The following is a 21,207-nucleotide window of genomic DNA, read 5'->3' on the forward strand; positions in this document are numbered from 1 at the left end:
CTCCTTGTCGTGCGGGATTAATTGTTGTATTCGACTGTCTAGTTCGTGTCGGCTTGGCATTGTCATACCTTATATTTATTCCCCTGTGTTTGGGAACTTTGTTTTTTCTCTCAAAGTGTTATTAAAAAACAACACTCCCTGTGCTCGTTGCTTCCTGCGCCTCATTCCTAACACCACGACTACCAACGCCGTTACACTGGTGAAATGAAGAACTCAATCTGCTTCATCTCCTAACATATTGCACAAGTTGACTGCAGGTATTAACTTAAAAAGGTAGCTACAAATATTCAAATGTATTGATACAATTCTAAGAAGTAGTTTTGAAAGTGACAGTATTGAATAACCATCCTGTGGCTTTTTCCAAACACCCTCGGTTTATGATATATACGGTATACCGCCCAAGCCTAATTCTCACATAGTTATTTTCCCTCTTGTCCAGGTGGGAGAGGGCAGTGTGATGTGCAATTAAGATTGCACCGTCTGTTGGGGCGGTATGCGAATTGGAGTAGGCCCAGGGTGTCTGAGATGATGGTGTTGATGTGTGTCATGACCAGCCTTTTAAAACACTTCATAATTACAGATGTGAGTGCTACAAGGCGATATAGGCATGTTACCTTGGAGTTCTTGGGAACAGGGACAATGGTGGTCACCTTGAAACATGTTGGGATTATAGACTGGGACAAGGAAAGATTGAAAATGTCTGTGAAGACACTTGCCAGTTGGTCCTTGCATGCTCTGCGAACGGGCCGGTCCTGGTATTCCATCTAGCCCGGAGGCCTTGCAAATGTTAACATGATTTAAAAGTTTTGCTTACATCCCATGGAGAGTGAGATCACACAGTCATCCGGAACAACAGGGGCTTCCATGTTTTCTCCAAGTGAGCATGAAGGGGATATAACCTACACTACCGGTCAAAAGTTGTAGAACACCTACTCATTCAAGGCTTTTTCTTTATTAGTGAAGACATCAAAACTATGAAATAACACATATGGAATCATGTGTAGTAACCAAAAAAGTGTTAAACACGTCAAAATATGTTTGAGATTCTTCAAATAGCCACCCTTTGCCTTGATGACAGCTTTGCACACTCTTGGAATTCTCTCAACCAGCTTCACCTGGAATGCTTTTCCAACAGTCTTGAAGGCATTCCCACATATGCTGAGCACTTGTTGGCTGCTTTTCCTCCACTCTGCGGTCCGTCTCATCCCAAACCATCCCAATTTGGCTGAGGTTGGGGGATTGTGGAGGCCAGGTCATCTGATGCAGCACTCCATCACTCTCCTTCTTGGTAAAATAGCCCTTACACAGCCTGGAGGTGTGTTGGGTCATTGTCCTGTTGAAAAACAAATGATAGTCCCACTAAGCCCAAACCAGGGGTGATGGCGTATCGCTGCAGAATGCTGTGGTAGCCATGCTGGTTAAGTGTGCCTTGAATTCTAAATAAATCACTGACCGTGTAACCAGCAAAGCACCCCCACACCATCACACCTCCTCCATGCTTTACGGTGGGAAATACACATGCAGAGATCATCCGTTCACCCACATAGCGTCTCACAAAGACACAGCGGTTGGAACCAAAAATCTCAAATTTGGACTCATCAGACCAAAGGACAAATTTCCACCGGTCTAATGTCCATTGTTCGTCTTTCTTGGCCCAAGCAAGTCTCTTTTTATTGGTGTCCTTTAGTAGTGGTTTCTTTGCAGCAATTCGACCATGAAGGCCTGATTCACACAGTCTCCTTTGAACAGTTGATGTTGAGATGTGTCTGTTACTTGAACTCTATGAAGCATTTATTTGGGCTGCCATTTCTGAGGCTGCTAACTCTAATGAACTTATCCTTCGCAGCAGAGGTAACTCTGGGTCTTCAATTCCTGTGGCGGTCATCATGAGAGCCAGTTGCATCGTAGCGCTTGATGGTTTTTGCGACTGCACTTGAAGAAACTTTCAAAGTTATTGGCACCTGTTAATTGAAATGCATTCCAGGTGACTACCTCATGAAGCTGGTTGAGAGAATGCAAAGAGTATGCAAAGCTGTCATCAAGGCAAAGGTTGGATATTTGAAGACTCTCAAAATATATTTTGATTTAACACTTTTTTTATTTTATAGTTTTGATGTCTTCACTATTATTCCACAATGTAGAAAATAGTAAAAATAAAGAAAAACTCTTGAATGAGTAGGTGTTCTTAAGCTTTTGACCGGTAGTGTAATTGATTTTGCGTATTGATTTAAACAGAGTAAACGTTAACACTAGACAGGTCAATATCATGCTGATACAGACAAACCTCTATAATGTAGTGTCTAATTGATGATAGAGTTCAGTGTGTCAAATCGGAGGGCCTGTTGTCCGGGCCTCTGGCAGTCTCTATGTGGGTGCCACAGGGTTCAATTCTTGGGCCGACTCTTTTCTCTGTATACATCAATGATGTCGCTCTTGGTGCTGGTGAGTCTCTGATCCACCTCTACGCAGACAACACCATTCTGTATACTTCTGGCCCTTCTTTGGACACTGTGTTAACCCTTTCACGTGTGAGTTCCAAATATCTCTAACGGTCGCCCCAGCGTGAGTTTTTTTTATGCACGTGATGTTCGAACGTTCTCTTCATTCCAGAATGTGATTGTTACAACAACACTGAATGGCTCAGATTGGGAGGTTACCGTGATTGACTGCCTGCACGCGCCATTTGTATCAATAAATCACTATCAGAAAATGTTTTGTGTGGTATTATTGATATATTTAGTATTTTATTCACGTTTTTCAATTACCTGTGATAAATCATGCGTTCCGATTTTTGCATAAATTGTAATGGGCGCATAGTATGTGTGTAAAATAATGTTTTGAAGGTTGTACTGATTATGATGAGCTAAGCTAATTCCAGCTATGTGTATGGAGCCATGTTTGTTGACATACAATGCATTCTGGGTTTCACGTAATCATCTGTTTGACCAAAGATGTTATAACAAAATGAGGAGAGTAAGAGTTCACTCATTTTTTGAGGACTTCTGGAAATGAATGGTGGGATGTGAACGACAGTAGATGACACACCCCTTCAACAAGCATACTATAAACAGACCAAACTCATCTTGTCTTCTCTTATTATCTTCGGTTTCTGTGAGGAAAGAATGCATGGCTGCGCGCTGAAACTAATCAACGGATTACTTTCAATTTCTAGAAAGTGTTTTACCTAATTATTTAGATCAATGGTGAGCTCACCCTTGATGTGATTAATTATACATAGTAATTGCTATTAGCTAATTCATATTGTAGTTAATGTCAGCCGAGAGTTAGAAAATATGACTGCTTGTGTTGGGTCAATCTTTCCTCAGTTAGCGCTAGGACAAATGTAGACTACATTTTTCCGGTTAGGATGATCGTGTTGTGCTATATACACTTCTGTGAATATCTGAACATTGCATTCAAAAATAAACTGCTAACATTCTGGACATAACTTTGTAAGGACTGTGTTTGTGTAAATAGTTTCTGAAAAAAGTGTGGCCAGCTCAAATGCTGATTGTTGCGTCATTCGAAACTGGCCGTTCTAAATGAGTGTTCTAATCACATGGGGTGTGATCATACGCTTCAGGGACCACTGTAGAACGATCACACCCTGTGTGATGGTACGTGTGAAAGGGTTAACTACCCTCCAGACGAGCTTCAATGCCATACAACTCTCCTTCCGTGGCCTCCAACTGCTCTTAAATACAAGTAAAACTAAATGCATGCTCTTCAACCGATCGCTGCCTGCACCTGCCCGCCCGTCCAGCATCACTACTCTGGACGGTTCTGACTTAGAATGTGTGGACAACTACAAATACCTAGGTGTCTGGTTAGACTGTAAACTCTCCTCCCAGACTCACATCAAACATCTCCAATCAAAAGTTACATCTAGAATTGGCTTCCTATTTCGCAACAAAGCATCTTTCACTCATGCTGCCAAACATACCCTCGTAAAACTGACCATCCTACTGATCCTCGACTTCGGCGATGTCATTTACAAAATAGCCTCCAATACCCTACTCAATAAACTGGATGCAGTCTTATCACAATGCCATCCGTTTTGTCACCAAAGCCCCATATACTACCCACCACTGCGACCTGTACGCTCTCGTTGGCTGGCCCTCGCTTCATACTCGTCGCCAAACCCACTGGCTCCAGGTCATCTACAAGACCCTGCTAGGTTAAGTCCCCCCTTATCTCAGCTCGCTGGTCACCATAGCAGCACCCACCTGTAGCACGCGCTCCAGCATCTCTCTGGTCACCCCCAAAGCCAATTCCTCCTTCGGCCACCTCTCCTTCCAGTTCTCTGCTGCCAATGACTGGAACGAACTACAAAAATCTCTAAAACTGGAAACACTTATCTCCCTCACTAGCTTTAAGCACCAGCTGTCAGAGCAGCTCACAGATTACTGCACCTGTACATAGCCCATCTATAATTTAGCCCAAACAACTACCTCTTCCCCTACTGTATTTATTTATTTAGCTCCTTTGCACCCCATTATTTCTATTTCTACTTTGCACTTTCTTCCACTGCAAATCTACCATTCCAGTGTTTTACTTGCTATATTGTATTTACTTCGCCATCATGGTCTTTTTTGCCTTTACCTCCCTTATCTCACCTCATTTGCGCACATTGTATTTCGACTTATTTTTCTACTATATTATTGACTGTATTTTTGTTTTACTCCATGTGTAACACTGTGTTGTTGTATGTGTCAAACTGCTTGCTTTATCTTGGCCAGGTCGCAATTGTAAATGAGAACTTGTTCTCAACTTGCCTACCTGGTTAAGTAAAGGTCAAACAAAAAAAATACAAAAAATGCAAGGCTATGCTCGTTCCAGCAGAAAGGGAGAAGGAGAGAGAGGGAGTTGGAGAAAGAGAGACAGAGAGGGGAAAAAATATAAATTTAAGTTCCTTGGACGAGACGCAGACATAATTTCTGCTATGCCAACTCCGTGTGCTTGGATTGGATACAAAACACTGTTGGGAAAGACTTTGGAAATATCAACATACTTCTCTTTAATTGTCTCCTATAGTATAAGATTAGTGTGTGAGTATATATGTGTGTATATATACAAATCTTTTAGCGGTTTATCTTAATAGCACAATGCATGAAATTTCCCTCAAAGCTACTAATATAAACCTCACACACATTCCCTTCTGCCAAAGTACACACACTCTCTCTTTCCTTCTCACTTATCTCCCTCTCTGTCTCTCTCTCTATCCATCTTTCCGCTCTCTCTCCCCCCTCTCTCTTTCTACCCTCTCTCTCTCTCAATTCATTCTCTCCTGACAATGAGTGTTGTGCAACTGACTTGCATAACGCCAAACTTTTTATATACAGTTTTTGTGCGTTTATAAATAGAGCGGATCTTCCAGGGATGGTTATAGGCATTTTTGTTGACCATAGAACTTATTTTCTCTATCAGAAGAGAGGGAGACAGGTGGGAGGGGGAGAGAGATGAAAAAAGGAGGGAGGAGGGGGAAGTAAAGAGCAGAAAAGGAAATGGTGAGAGCAATAGGTCAAGATCAGTCAACAAATGAGCGGGAAGAAGAGAGGATAGTGTCACTGCTATAGATTATGTCAGCGTGTACTACAAATATACGGAGACGGAAACACACGCAAACATGCGTGCGCACACCCTATGTCCCCTTGGTCAAAAGTAATGTGCTTTATAGGGAGTAGAGTACCATTTGGGACGCGTTAAACTGCATGTGACAGGGAGGGGCAGCGAGATGGGCAGAGGGGGAGAGCGAGAGGGAGATAGACGGTAGGGGAGAGAGACGCTGGGACAATTGTGTGCCGCCCTATGGGACTCCCAATCACGGCTGGTTGTGTTACAGCCTGGAATCGAACCAGGGTCTGTAGTGACGCCTCTAGCAATGAGATGCCACGCGTTAGACCGCTGGCCACTCGGGAGAGACGGAGAGTGGGAGAGACTGGGGGGGAGACTGGGGGAGGGAGAGTGGGAGAGACTAGGGGAGGGAGAGGGATGGGGGAAGAGACAGAGAAAGACGGTGGTAGAGAGAGAGATGGAGGGAGACGTTGAAGGGAATGAGAAACTGGAGGAAAGAGGGAGAGAGACGTGGGTGGGAGGGAGAGAGACAGGGAGGGAGTGAGACATGAGGAGGGACAGAGACACGGGGAGAGGGAGAGACAGAGATGGAGGGAGGGAGATGGCTATAGACGGGGAGGGACAGAACGACACGGGGGAGGGAGAGACAGATGATGAGGGAGAGAGAGAAACGGAGGGGGAGGGAGAGAGACGGAGGGAGGGGGGAGAGATGGGAGGGCGAGAGACGGAGGCGGGGGGAGAGAGAGAGACGTGGGAGAGAGAGAGAGATATAGACGTGAGAGAGAGAGACGTGGGAGAGAGACGTGGGAGAGAGAGACGGAAGAGAGCGATTGGGGGATGGAGAGAGAGACGGGGAGGGAGGGAGAGCGAGACGGGGGAGGGAGAGCAAGATGGGGAAGGGAGAGAGAGAGGGAGACAGGGCGAGGGACAGAGTTGCAGGGAGGGAGAGGGAGCCGGGGAGGGAGAGCAAGAGGGAGACGGGGGAGGGAGAGCAAGAGAGACGGGGCGAGTGACAGAGAGTTGCAGGGGGAGGGAGCGAGAGGGAGACGGGGAGGGAGAGCAAGAGAGAGACTGGGCGAGGGACAGAGGAGCAGGGAGGGAGAGAGATCAGGGAGAGAGACGGTGGAAGGGAGAGACTGGGTGAGGTAGAGACAGAGTGATGGGGAGAGACCGAGAGAGACTGGATGGAGAGCGAGAGACGGGGCGAAGGAGAGAGACGGGGAGAGAGAGAGAGACGGGGGAGAGGGAGAGACTGGGGGATGGATAGACTGGGAATGGAGAGAGGGAGACAGAAAGATGGGGGCAGGGAGAGAGACGAGGGGGAGAGAGAGATGAGGGGGAGAGAGACGAGGGTGGAGAGCGAGATGGGGAGGGAGAGCAAGAGAGAGACGGGGCGAGGGATAGAGAGTTGCAGGGGGCAGGGAAGGAGGGAGATGTTGGAAGGGAGAGACATGGGGAGGGAGAGACACAGAATGATGGGGAGAGACCGAGAGAGACGGGATGAGAGCGAGAGACAGAAAGAGATGGGGGGGAAGGAGAGAGACAGGAGAGGGAGAGACGGGGGAGAGGGAGATACGGGGGATGGATAGACGGGGAATGGAGAGAGGGAGACGGAGAGACAGGGACGGAGAGACAGGGATGGAGAGACTGAGAGACAGGGATGGAGAGCCAGGGGAAGGAGATACTGAGAGCCGGGGGAGAGAGGGAGATACGGGGGATGGATAGACGGAGAATGGAGAGAGGGAGACGGAGAGACAGGGATGGAGAGACTGAGAGACAGGGATGGAGAGCCAGGGGAAGGAGATACTGAGAGTCGGGGGAGAGAGAGAGAGAGGCGGGGAGGGAGCGATGGAGAGCAGGGGTAGGAAGAGAGAGACAGGGAGGAAGGGAGAGACAGAGAGAGAGACTGGGGGGAGGGGAGACTTAGAGACCGGTGGAGGGAGAGAGGTAGATGGGGAAGGACAAAGAGACACGGGTGGAGGGAGAGACATAGAGACGGGAGAGAGAGAGACGGAGAGATGAAGAGATGGGGGAGAGACAGAGAGTGATGGGGAGGGAGAGAGACAGAGAGAGAGACGTGGGAGGGAGACGGGGAGAGGAGAAAGACTGGGGAGGGGGAGAGAGAAAGAGATGGGGAGATGGAGAGGGAGAGACAGGGGAGGTAGAAAGAGAGACTGGAGGGGGAAAGATGGGGGGAGAGAGACAGAGAGAGAGGTGGGAGGGAGGGGGAGAGGAGAAAGACTGAGGGATGGAAAGAGGGGGAAGGGAAGTAGAGACGGGGAGGTATAGGGAAAGAGATGGGGAGGGAGAGAAAGACGGGAGGGAGAGAGACAGATACGAGGGGAGAGGGAGGGCTAGAGAAACTGAGAGATGGGGAGGGAGAGAGAGGCTGAGGGGGGGGGAGTTGGGTATGGAGAAAGAGGTGGGGATAGAGGGAGAAGGAGAAAAAGAGCAACAGAGAGAAACACATTTAAATAATGGTTTTACTGAATTCTTTATATGATTAGAAGTATTTTGGATGGAAGTTCTTTAACCTTTAATTTACCTTTAACCTTTCATAAATTGGACCCTCCTGTCCCACAGTCAACTCTCATTTCTATAGCTATTAATTAAAGCTACTGGAAGAACATTCCCCTCTTTTTCTCCTCTCTCGCATTCTCTCTTCTCTCTCTCTCCCCGACTCGAGGCCTATATTTCTCTTTACCCTCCTTTTCCCCCTTCTTCGTTCTCCTTTCTGTATTCTATCCCTTCAACTCCCTTCTCCGCTGTCCTCTCCCCTCTTTCCTAACCTCTTTGTCGCCTCTCTTCCTTCTCCTCTCTCTGCTCTCACTCCCTTCTGTCTTCTCTCCCCTTTCCCTAACCCCTCCCTCACCTCTTCCCTATTTTTTTTTATCTTCCCAATCTCTCTTTAACCCCTTTTTGCCTCATCTCCCTAAAACTTATTTTCCCTCTCACTCCTCCATGACAGAGAATCCAGTGGCTTCAGGCTGTTCTATGAAAATGATCCTAGCTCTTGTGTTCTTTAGCAGGAGGTTCAGATGAGAGGTCAGAGGTTAGTGACAACATTAGCGTCTTGGACGCGCTCGGCGTTTGAAGGCAGTAGCCACTTGGATGCATGAGCGATTTTGGACACAGTAGAATGCGATGAGTCATAGATGGAAGTGGAACCCTGGGACGGAACCCAGGAAGCAGCGGGTTCTGTCTGTTAGTTGGCTGAACTGAAGCCCCATGTTGTTCTGATGTAGGATCAGATTACCATAACTGCTGACCTTAACATTTGTGGCAACGCCAAACAGACCATGAGATCAGCAAGGGAATCATTGAAATAACACATAGAACAGATCTGCCTCTTCCTAGACTTGGTTTAAATGATAATGACAGATCCAGAATGGTCCACCACCCAAAGGACATCCAGACAACTTGACACAACTGTGGGCAGCATTGGAGTTAACATGGGCCATCATCAGGTTTGAAATGATTGTTTTAGTCAAATATGTCTGTTTGTGCTTCTTGCGTTCAATTTGCAGTCTACAAATTATTTGTAGTTCTGTTCCAGCCACCTGACCATAAGCTCAAGAAAATAATCAGTCCGAGGCTGAATCTAGTTGATGATGCCTGCCCTACAGCATGGCTGAACTCCTACACTCCTCTTTTTCCTCCCTCCTTTTCCTCCTTTGCGCTCTTGTACTAACAGTGTAGGGAGGGGTGAAACACACTTACACACTTACAAAATGTAATGTACAGAAGCACGTAAACATAGACACATGCATGACACACACAGACACACTCCCTCACACACACACAGTCCAGGTCTCTGGGCCCGGCTTTGAGTTGCATGGCTGGCTTCTCTTCCATAATCACCTGAAATAAGACTTGGTAAAAATCCTGCGTTGTGAACACACACACACTGGGCCATGGCCAGTGCCTGGTGTCTGGGAGTCCGGAGGTAACACTGCTACATTGTTCCCCACTTCCTTGATGGCGTTCCTGAGATCTGTGGGGCTTTGTCGATTTGTGTGTGTTCCTGTCCTCTCTGACCCCTCTACCTGGCTATGGGAAGAGTTAATGACATATTAATCCTGTAATAGGGGTTTATCTAATGGGAGGGAAGGATTACACACACACACTTGCACACACTGCAGTCTCCACTCCCCTGCTGTAAACATCTGTTAAAATAACTGTACTTTAAGACTTTTTAATTATCCCATTATCTCTCCAGTGCCCTCAAGTAGATATTATCTCTATTATAATAATGAGGTTTGGACTCACACACACCAATCCTACCACTCCCTAACTAGTCCTGTCAAAACTAATACCCCTTAATAACAAATCATTTGGCGAAGGCCTACAAAGACACCAATAACCCACTTTTACTTTTTCATGCCATGCACACTCATGCACGAAACATCAACTCTCACTGATATCACAAAGACAATGCAAAGTCAGCAGTCCAGCCAGACATAGGGTGCATCTCAATAGTCTAACGTGGCTTCCTTTTCCTCGTCTCCTCTTCTACATTAACACTCATCTGAAAACACAGCAATATGGTGAAATATTTTAAAAAGCAATCGCTCTTCTATTTTTACAAATTAGTCATGCACTTTAACAACGTTTTAGACTAAGGAAAAGAGATGAGCGGATGCTACTGTCAAGAGTATGGAGACGCACCCCATGTCTGGCAATATTGGATTGAGGCGCAGCCAGCCACTGTTTTGGAAGACCCAGACACTTCCCGTAAGTAGAATGTGCCAGAATTTTGTTTTATACTAGTGATTCCTCATGAAACACAGACAAATAAGACCATGATTTTGAGGATTTTCAGAAAATGTAATCCATAGAATAGTCCATTGGAGAAAGCATTGTTGACATGTATTTGACATTTGTATCTAAAAGGAGAAATAATTGATCAAAGTTGGCATATTTATGACATTTTGGCCTTACCCAGGCCTCTTTTAAGACTCCATAGTATTTAGTCTGTAAGTGCTACATAGCAAACATTTGTGTCATATGAAACTTTAAGTAAGCATTACCAACAGAGTGAATGTGAAAATGGATTCAAAATGTCCGCCCTCTGCTGGTGATTTACAGAATGTGCAATGATGCAAGTAAAAGGAGGGCTGTGATTGGATACATTGCCTAATATACCAATTTCTCTATATAAAATGGGCCATAACTTTAAAACTAGCAGAGATCCCACTCTGGAACATTGATATGTCCATAGAGTATATTATGTTCAACAATATATTGATAATTTTGCCAAATCCAAATGGTATGTTTTCTATATTTATGTTTATATATTTCATATTCATAAATGAACCTTTTCACGTGTGAGTTCCAAATATCTCTAACGTGATGTCAGAATGCACTCACTGTTCCAAAATGTGATTGTTACGCAACATGAACGTTAACCCACCCTGCCCTCAAACCAAGACACACGCTGCCTGCAAATTATCTATAGGCTATATTTAAACTTGTCAATTTGAAATTATTTTACAACAAGTTTTATTTTCTAACAACAGTTTGAATTCAGGTATGTTCCGCCTCCTCATTATTTCAAATAGATGTAGCCCATTTCACTGTTGTGGACAATTTGTTTGAGGCTTGACTCTTTTCGATGAGAGCCCAAGCACCTCCCTAGTCTTTCCCCATATCAAGTATGCAGACATTTACACAATCTAGCACAAACTTTTTCCCCCTGGCACATTTTCTGGCTGGCGCTTGCATTGCCTTCATTTTTGTCCTTACAAATAATAACTTTGTACATGTGTGCATTCCAATCAAAGTAAGTCCTTTATTTTCTGTATATCGTCTTGTCGTTTTGATTGTAGCATACCGTATATATGTGTGGATCATAATATACAGTTGAAGTCGGACGTTTACATACACCTTAGCCAAATGCATTTAAACTCAGTTTTTCACAATTCCTGACATTTAATCCTAGTAAAAATTCCCTGTCTTAGGTCTGTTAGGATCACCACGTCATTTTAAGAATGTGAAATGTCAGAATAATAGTAGAGAGTGGTTTATTTCAGCTTCTATTTCTTTCATCACATTCCCAGTGGGTCAGAAGTTTACATACTAATTGAGTGTATTTGGTAGCATTGCCTTTAAATTGTTTAACTTGGGTCAAACGTTTCGGGTAGCCTTCCACAAGCTTCACACAATAAGTTAGGTGAATTTTGGCCCATTCCTCCTGACAGAGCTGGTGTAACGGAGTCAGGTTTGTAGAACTCCTTGCTCGCACACGCTTTTTCAGTTCTGCCCACAAATGTTCTATAGGATTGAGGTCAGGGCTTTCTGATGGCCTCTCCAATACCTTGACTTTGTTGTCCTTAAGCCATTTTGCCACAACTTTGGAAGTATGCTTAGGGTCATTGTCCATTTGGAAGACCCATTTGTGATCAAGCTTTAACTTCCTGACTGATGTCTTGAGATGTTGCTTCAATATATCCACATCATTTTCCTTCTCATGATGCCATCTATTTTGTGAAGTGCACCAGTCCCTCATGCAGCAAAGCACCCCCACAACATGATGCTGCCATCTCCATGCTTCACGGTTGGGATGGAGTTCTTCGGCTTGCAAGCCTCCCCCTTTTTCCTCCAAACATAACAATGGCCATTATGGCCAAACAGTTCTATTTATGTTTCATCAGACCAGAGGACATTTCTCCAAAAAGTATGATCTTTGTCCCCATGTGCAGTTGCAAACCGTAGTCTGGCTTTTTTATGGCGGTTTTGGAGCAGTGGCTTCTTCCTTGCTGAGCGGCCTTTCAGGTTGTGTCAATATAGGACTCGTTTTACTATGGATATAGATACTTTTGTACCTGTTTCCTCCAGGATCTTCACAAGGTCGTTTGCTGTTGTTCTGGGAGTGATTTGCACTTTTCACAGCAAAGTATGTTCATTTCTAGGAGACAGAATGCGTCTCCTTCCTGAGCGGTATGATGGCTGCGTTGTCCCATGGTGTTTATACTTGCGTACTATTGTTTGTACAGATGTACGTGGTACCTTCAGGTGTTTGGAAATTGCTCCCAAGGATGAACCAGACTTGTGAAGGTCTACAATTTATTTTCTCAGGTCTTGGCTGATTTCTTTTGATTTTCCCATGATGTCAAGCAAAGAGGCACTGAGTTTGAAGGTAGGCCTTGAAATACATCCACAGGTACACCTCCAATTGACTCAAATTATGTAAATTCGCCTATCAGAATCTTCTAAAGCCATGACATCATTTTCTGGAATTTTCCAAGCTGTTTAAAGGCACAGTCAACTTAGTGTATGTAAACGTCTGACCCACAGTGAATTTTAAGTAAAATAATCGGTCTGTAAACAATTGTTGGAAAAATTACTTGTCATGCACAAAGTAGATGTCCTAACCAAGTTGCCAAAACTATAGTTTGTTAAGAAAAAAGTTGTGGAGTGGTTGCAAAATGAGTTTTAATGACTTCAACCTAAGTGTATGTAAACTTCTGGCTTCAACTGTATTTACTGTTTTCATAATGTATTTACGTTTTCAAGTTCTGGTGCCAAATCATGCATTCCTATTCATGCATAGATTGTAATGGACACATTTGATGTGTGTAAAATACTTTTTTGAAGGTTGTACTGATTATGATGAGCTAATACTAAGCTATATGCCAGGTATATGGGGCGCAATGTTTGTTGACATTAAACAATGCATTCTGGTTGTCACGTAAACGTTTGTCAAACCCAAGATGTTATAACAAAATGAGGTGAGGGATGGTTCACTCATCTTTCGAGTAAACTTCCGGAAGTGAATGATGGTAAGTGAGTGATGGTAGACGACACACCCCCTTCAACATGCATACTGCAAACAGATCAAACTCATCTAGTCTTATCTTTGGTTGACCAGAAAAATTAAACATGGCAGTGTCCACAAACTACCCATCGGATTACTTTCGATTTTTGGAAAGAGTTTTTTATGAAATTTTCGATCAATGGTAAGCTCACCCGTAATTTCTATTGTCTAATTAATATTGTGATTTCTGTCAGCCGAGAGTTAGTTGAATATGACTGCTTGTGTTAGGTCAATCTTTCCTCAGTTAGCGCTAGGACTAATGTGGCCTACATTTTCCGGTTTGGATGATTGTGTTATGCTGTCGCCACTTCTGTGGATGTCTGAACATTGCATCCAAAAATAAACTGGTCACATTTGTAAGGACTGTTTGTGCCAAATGTTTGTAAAAAACAGTGTTGCCAGCTCAAACGTTGACTGTTGTGTCAATTGAAGCTGGACGTTCTTAATACATTCTAGTCACTCTGGTTTGAGTGTACGCTGTAGGGTCCACTGTAGAATGATCACACCCTGTTTTGGTACGTGTCAAATTAATGTAAAAAAAGTTTTCTTGAAATCAAAACAGATGAAACATTATGGAGTCCTGGAAAGGCCTTTTATAAATTATTCCTCAATTATGGGTTTAGATACAGTATATATGTCAACAAGGACTAATCATGATTTGGCGAATTTTCATTAAATATAATCCATAGGTCTTTCTTTTGTTGACTGGGTTTCGTGAGGAATCACTCCTATGTCCCCCCTCTCCTCCCTCACTCCCCCTTTATTAGGTGGATGGAGAACCATTCAAACGTCAACAGTATGTCTGAGAGAATGTGAAGAAAGCAACTGTTGGGCCTTGTTAAAGGCCAACCGGTTCCGTACCCCTGGCCCCAAATTACACACACACTCAATTACACACAGACTCAAACGTAATACAGAAATTAACTGCAGGGATCTGAGTGGGGGATAGAAAGAGTCTGAGTCTCAGATGGAGAGAAAGACAAAAAGAGAGCAAGAAAAGAGAGAAATCTGAGTATTTCCTGTGTGCCCTGGAGGAGTGGTTGGTTTATTGGCCTATTAGATATCTGGGGATCTGGGTGTATGTTCGAGTTCATTCCAGGAGAATCAAACCGCTGTAACGAGGGTCATATCAAGGGGACCAAGGAGCAGCATGTAGAGTGCTCATACTTTACTTTAATGAAAACACTTAAACAAAAAACAACAAAACGACAGCCAACAGTTCCGTCAGGTATACTAACAAAACGGAAAACAACTACCCACACCAACACAGGAAAACAGGCTGCCTAAGTATGGCTTCTAATTAGAGACAACGATAGACAGCTGCCTCTGATTGGAAACCATACCTGGCCAAAACATAGAAAACAAAAACATAGAATGCCCACCCACCTATCACGTCCTGACCCTTGTAAGATGTCATTTTCTATAGTAGAGTAGGTCAGGGCGTGACGGGGTGTTTTTGGGTGGTTTTCTATGTTATCTATTTCTGTGGTTATTCTAGGTTTCTATGTTGGGTTTTTTGGGATGATCTCCAATTAGAGGCAGCCGGTCCTCGTTGTCTCTAATTGGAGATCATATTTAAGTAGGGGTTTTTTCCACTGGTGTTTGTGGGTTGTTTTCTTTTGAGAAGTGTTTATTTCTCTCTGCGTCACGGTTTGTTGCTTTTGTTATTCAAGTTATTTGTGTATTGCAACGTTTCACGGAATAATAAATTTGTGGAACTACAACCATGCTGCACTTTGGTCCGATCCTTTAGACAACCTTGACAACCGCTAGTTAAGCAGTCTGTGAATGTCATTGAAACTGTTATTAAGGATGACACATTCCAGACGTAATGAAAGCACTAGACGTCGACAGATTAATCGGAATGGCCGATTAAATTAGGGCCGATTTCAAGTTTTCATAACAATCGGAAATAAGTATTTTTGGACGCCGATTTGGCCGATTTAAAAAAAATTTAATTGTATTTTTTACCTTTATTTAACTAGGCAAGTCAGTTAAGAACATATTCTTATTTTCAATGACGGCCTAGGAACGGTGGGTTAACTGCCTTGTTCAGGGGCAGAAAGACAGATTTTTACCTTGTCAGCTCAGGGATTCAATCTTGCAACCTTACGGTTAACTAGTCAAACGCTCTAACCACCTGCTTTACATTGCACTCCACGAGGTTACGCGAATGCAGTAAGAAGCCAAGGTAAGTTGCTAGATAGCATTAAACGTATCTTATAAAAAACAATCAATCAATCATAATCACTCGTTAACTACACATGGTTGATGATATTACAACTTTATTTAGCCTGTCCTTCGTTGCATATAATCGCTTAGGTACACGTTGCTCCAACCATAAACATCAATGCCTTTCTTAACAAAAGCGCATTTGCGAAAAAAACACAATCGTTGCACGACTGTACCTAACCATAAACATCAATGCCTTTCTTAAAATCAATACACAGAAGTATATATTTTTAAACCTGCATATTTAGCTAAATGAAATCCAGGTTAGCAGGCAATATTAACCAGGTGAAATTGTGTCATTTTGCGTTCATTGCACGCAGTCAGGGTATATGCAACACTTTGGGTAATTTGTCAGAATTTTACGTAATTATGACATAACACTGAAGGTTGTGCAATGTAACAGGAATAACGTTTCGTTTTCGAGATGATAGTTTCCGGATTCGACCATATTAATGACCTAAGGCTCGTGTTTCTGTGTGTTATAATTAAGTCTATGATTTGATAGAACAGTCTGACTGAGCGATGGTAGGCAGCAGCAGGCTCGTAAGCATTCAATCAAACAGCACTTTCGTGCGTTTTGCCAGCAGCCCTTCGCAATGCATTGCGTTGTTTATGACTTCAAGCCTATCAACTCCCAAGATGAGGCTGGTGTAACCGATGTGAAATGGCTAGCTAGTTAGCGGGGTGCGCGCTAATAGCGTTTCAAACGTCACTTGCTCTACATGGGTAACGCTGCTTCGAGGGTGGCTGTTGTCGATGTGTTCCTGGTTGGAGCCCAGGTAGGAGCGAGGAGAGGGACGGAAGCTATACTGTTACACTGGCAATACTAAAGTGCCTATAAGAACATCCAATAGTCAAAGGTATATGAAATACAAATCGTATAGAGAGAAATAGTCCTATAATTCCTATTATAACTACAACCTAAAACATCTTACCTGGGAATATTGAAGACTCATGTTAAAAGGAACCACCAGCTTTCATATGTTCTGAGCAAGGAACTTAAATGTTAGCTTTTTTACATGGCACATATTGTACTTTTACTTTCTTCTCCAACACTTTGTTTTTGCATTATTCAAATCAAATTAAACATGTTTCATTATTTATTTGAGGCTAAATTGATTTTATTGATGTATTATATTAAGTTAAAATAAGTGTTCATTCAGTATTGTTTTAATTGTCATTATTACAAATAAATAAATACATGCAAAAAAAACGTCAGATTAATCGGTACAGGGGTTTTGGGTCCTCCAATAATCGGTATCGGTATCGGCGTTGAAAAATCATAGTCGGTCGACCTCTAGAAAGCACTAACATTCATAAAATGACCGATCTTGTTCTCATCTTGCTGTTGGTCTGCCACCATTGACGCAATCGCTCATTGATTGTGACATTCAAAGTGCCTATGAATGCCATATGTCACACTTATAACACTTACACTACCTCTCCTAAAATATGTTTTCCCTGTCCCCTTCCCTGTAGGTGCGTAGCCAGGGCGTAACAGAGGAGCTAAAGTTTCTGTCTGTTGAATGCTTTATATCACTCTATGCATTGCTTATATGGCTTTATGTCACGCTAAGTCTTTTCTATTCTCTGCTCCCTGTAGATGCATCGCATCGCATTCCAGGTTAAATAGCCCTTACACAGCCTGGATGTGTGATGGGTCATTGTCCTGTTGAAAAGCAAATGATAGTCCCACTAAGCGCAAATCAGATGGGATGGCGTATCGCTGCAGAATACTGTGGTAGCCATGCTGCTAAAGTTTGCCTTGAATTCTAAATAAATCACAGACAGTGTCACCAGCAAAGCTGGGGCGGCAGGTAGCCTAGTGGTTAGTGCGTTGGGCCAGTAACCGAAAGGTTGCTAGATCGAATCCCCGAGCTGACAAGGTAAAAATCTGTCATTCTGCCTCTGAACAAGGCAACAACCCACTGTTCCTAGGCCATCATTGTAAATAAGAATTTGTTCTTAACTGACTTGCCTAGTTAAAGGTTAAATAAAAAATAAAAAAATGTATCGCCAGGGCATTACAGAGCAGTTGAAGTGTATCAGTCTGCTGAATGCTTTGTTACTGCTACGTACACTTATACTATCTCTCGTAACCCAAGTTTTCCTATTCTCTCCTCCCTGTAGGTGCGTAGCCAGGGTGTAACAGAGGAGCTGAAGTGTCTCAGTCTGTTAAATGCTCTGGATAAAGACCAAGACATCCCAGAGAACCTGGCTCAGCTGTTTGGAGAGCCCTGCATCAAACTGGCCGAGGGCATCAAGGCCTACATCTCTAAGGTAAGAAGAACACAGATGTAGGGCTCAATGGCAACGTATTCCCTAGATAGTGCACTACAATACGACCCTGCATAAAACTGGCTGATGGCATCAAGACCTACAGTACCAGTCAAAAGTTTGGACACATCTACTCATTCAAGGATTTTTCTTTATTTTTACTATTTTCTACATTGTAGAATAATAGAGAAGACATTTACAACTATGAAATAACACATATGGAATCAAGTAGTAACCAAAAAAGTGTTAAACAAATCAAAATATATTTGAGATTCCTCAAATAGCTACATTTTGTCTTGATGACAGCTTTGCACACTCTGCATTCCCTCAACCAGCTTCACCTGGAATGCTTTTCCAACATTCTTGAAGGAATTCCCACATATGCTGAGCACATGTTGGCTGCTTTTCCTTAACTATGCGGTCCAACTCATCCCAAACCATCTAAATTGGGTTGAAGTCGGGTGATTGTGGAGGCCAGCACTCCATCACTCTCCTTCCAGGTCAAATAGCTCTTACACATCCTGGATGTGTGATGGGTCATTGTCCTGTTGAAAAGCAAAGGATAGTCCCACTAAGCACAAACCAGATGGGATGACATATCAATGCATAAATCTGTGGTATCCATGCTGCTAAAGTTTGCCTTGAATTCTAAATAAATCACAGACAGTGTCACCAGCAAAGCACCATCACACCTCCTCCTCCGTGCTTCACGGTGGGAACCACACATGCAGAGATAATCCGTTCACCTACTCTGCTTCTCACAAAGACACGGCTGTTGGAACCAAAAATCTCAAATTTGGACTCATCAGACCAAAGGACATATTTCCACTGGTCTAATGTCCATTGCTCGTGTTTCTTGGCCCAAGCAAGTCTCTTCTTCTTATTGGTCCTTTAGTAGTGGTTTCTTTGCAGCAAATCGACCATGAAGGCCTGATTCACGTGGTCTCCTCTGAACAGTTAATGTTGATGTCTGTTACTTGAATTTTGTGAAGCATTTATTTGGGCTGCAATTTCTGAGGCTGGTAAGTCTAATGATCGTATCTTCTGCTGCAGTGGTAACTCTGGGTCTTTCTTTCCTGTGGCGGTCCTCATGAGAGCCAATTTCACCATACTGCTTGATGGTTTTTGACTGCACTTGAAGAAACGTTCAAAGTTATTGGAATTTCCCGCATTGACTGACCTTCATGACTTTGCTTATTTGAGCTGTTCTTGCCCTAATATGGACTTGGTCTTTTACCAGATAGGGCTATCGTTTGTATACCACCCCTACCTTGTCACAACACAACTGATTGGCTCAAACGCATCAAGAAGGAAAGGAATTCGACAAATTAACTTTTATCAAGGCACACCTGTTAAAACTCTTGTGTGTTTTCCATGTTTTTGTTAATTACCCAATGTTCATGTGTCTGATGGACCCACAACATTATTGGGTTTTTAAAACAATACAGCCATAACGATTTACGTAAAAATACTGAGATGTTGACTGATATCAATTACAAGCAATATAGACAGCATACATGGTTAATATTTGCCATTTACCTCTGCTAGATCACATTTATCAATAATAGGTGCTATTAATTTATTTAAAATTAAAAAACTTATGCTCAAGAAATCGGTAGAATAAATCATGTTTATCTTGAACAAATATAAATTAAACAAGTATTTTCATCACTATTGATGTTTATTGCTTGGAACTGAACAAACCGGAAGGACACATTTTACATACAGTATTTTATGGAAATGATAAATGAGCCCCATTGGACACAAATTAAGGCCTGTCTACACACCACATGAGGGACAGAGTTTTTTTTTTTACTGTGTGTGTTACAAATGTATTTCTTGCACTTGATGCATGTGTACTGTCTTCCTGGGATTCTTGGGTCCACACACATCACAGCGCTTCTTGTTGTTGCTACAATCTAGAATGATGAAAACACTTCAGGAATTTTACTAACATCTCACGCACATGTATAGTTACTGCAGGCCAAGGTAAGAGAGTCAGACACACACACATGCAACAATATCACCCACACTTTCTTCCGGTATTGGAGGTGTTGTTTCTATGGGTCGGGCAGATGGGGCACCTGAATCCTCCTCACGATGGCTGCAGAAGCTGGGGTCCTTGGGATATGTTGCCTGTGGATTTGAGGTCTTACCAATGCCTTGCCCAGCTCATCGAGAATGAGCCATCTTCTCTGGAGCTTCCCTCTGCTCCAATCTGGGTTCAACGCCATCCAGATGACAAACGCGTTGTATGTCGAGATGTCCAAGATATTGAAGAATATCACAAGTGGCCAGCGTAGGATTCTTCTTTTGCAGCTGTAGCCAGTCACCAGCTTGTCTAAATTATCCACCCCTCCTTTTGTGACATTTTAATCATTATGAATTCTGTTTTTTTTTATGTTCCCGGGCACAGATTCTCCCATTCCTATGCAGCGTGCTCATGACTACCACGTTTGCCTTTTTTTTTGGTATGCTGCACACTAGGGACGTGTAGGCTGTGAACACAAACTTAGAGGAATTATTAGACCTGTTCCGTGTATTCAACAGCTGAGGTGGGAGCTCTGTCTTGTTTTTTTGTATGGTTCCTACCATTGTCAGCTTCTTCTTGAGGAGCTCCTGTCCCAGCTTGTGCGAAGTAAAACAGTTATTGCATGTGATGTTCTGGACACGGAGTCCCTGTGTCATGTCCAGGACTACCGGCATCCCTTGGTATTTCTCAGGGGCTCCTCCATCTGGCTTTCCCGTATACACTTGCAAGTTCCACGCATATGATGAAGCAGCATCACAGGCAGCCCAGATCTTGATTCCATATTTTGCAGGTTTAGACGGTATGTTCTGCCTGAAGGGGCAGCGGCCACTAAATGGCATAAGCTGCTCTTCAACAGTAATGTTGGGCCCAAGGTTGTAAAACAGGGCAAGGTGGTCCACCCACTTTTCCCACACTGACCTGATTGCAGCTAGCTTGTCTCTCTGCCGCCAAGCTGATCTGGTGTCTCGGTTATCGAATCGGATAATCCTGGAAGTAATGTGGAAGTTTCCAGAGACATTGTTGCACAGAAAAGTTCTCTGCCAGTTGCTGCATCCCACAAGGATTCTGTGGATTCCCCATTGGATCTGAAAACACCAGCAAGGATAAGAATACAAGATGGCGCCGGAGGGTAGGGCTGCTGTCATATCGGCTCATAACCAACCTTGCTATTTAGTTTTTTTCTGTTGTTCGTAATTTGTTTTGTACATAATGTTGCTGCTACCGTCTCTTATGACCGAAAAGAGCTTCTGGACATCAGAAGTTGGATCACTCACCT

General features: G+C 43.4%; 1 protein-coding gene across 1 annotated transcript in view; it reads left to right on the forward strand.

Annotated features, from left to right (window-relative positions):
- tnfsf10l (TNF superfamily member 10, like) overlaps positions 1 to 21,207 on the forward strand; it is an 82,264-nt gene that overhangs the window by 13,174 nt on the left and 47,883 nt on the right. The window contains exon 2 of the mRNA XM_014207390.2: positions 17,753 to 17,902. Within this exon, the coding sequence (XP_014062865.1) occupies positions 17,753 to 17,902 (150 nt within the window). The remainder of the gene's footprint in view (positions 1 to 17,752; positions 17,903 to 21,207) is intronic.

Source organism: Salmo salar, chromosome ssa07 (assembly GCF_905237065.1).
Source record: "Salmo salar chromosome ssa07, Ssal_v3.1, whole genome shotgun sequence".
NCBI classification, from domain to species: domain Eukaryota; kingdom Metazoa; phylum Chordata; class Actinopteri; order Salmoniformes; family Salmonidae; genus Salmo; species Salmo salar.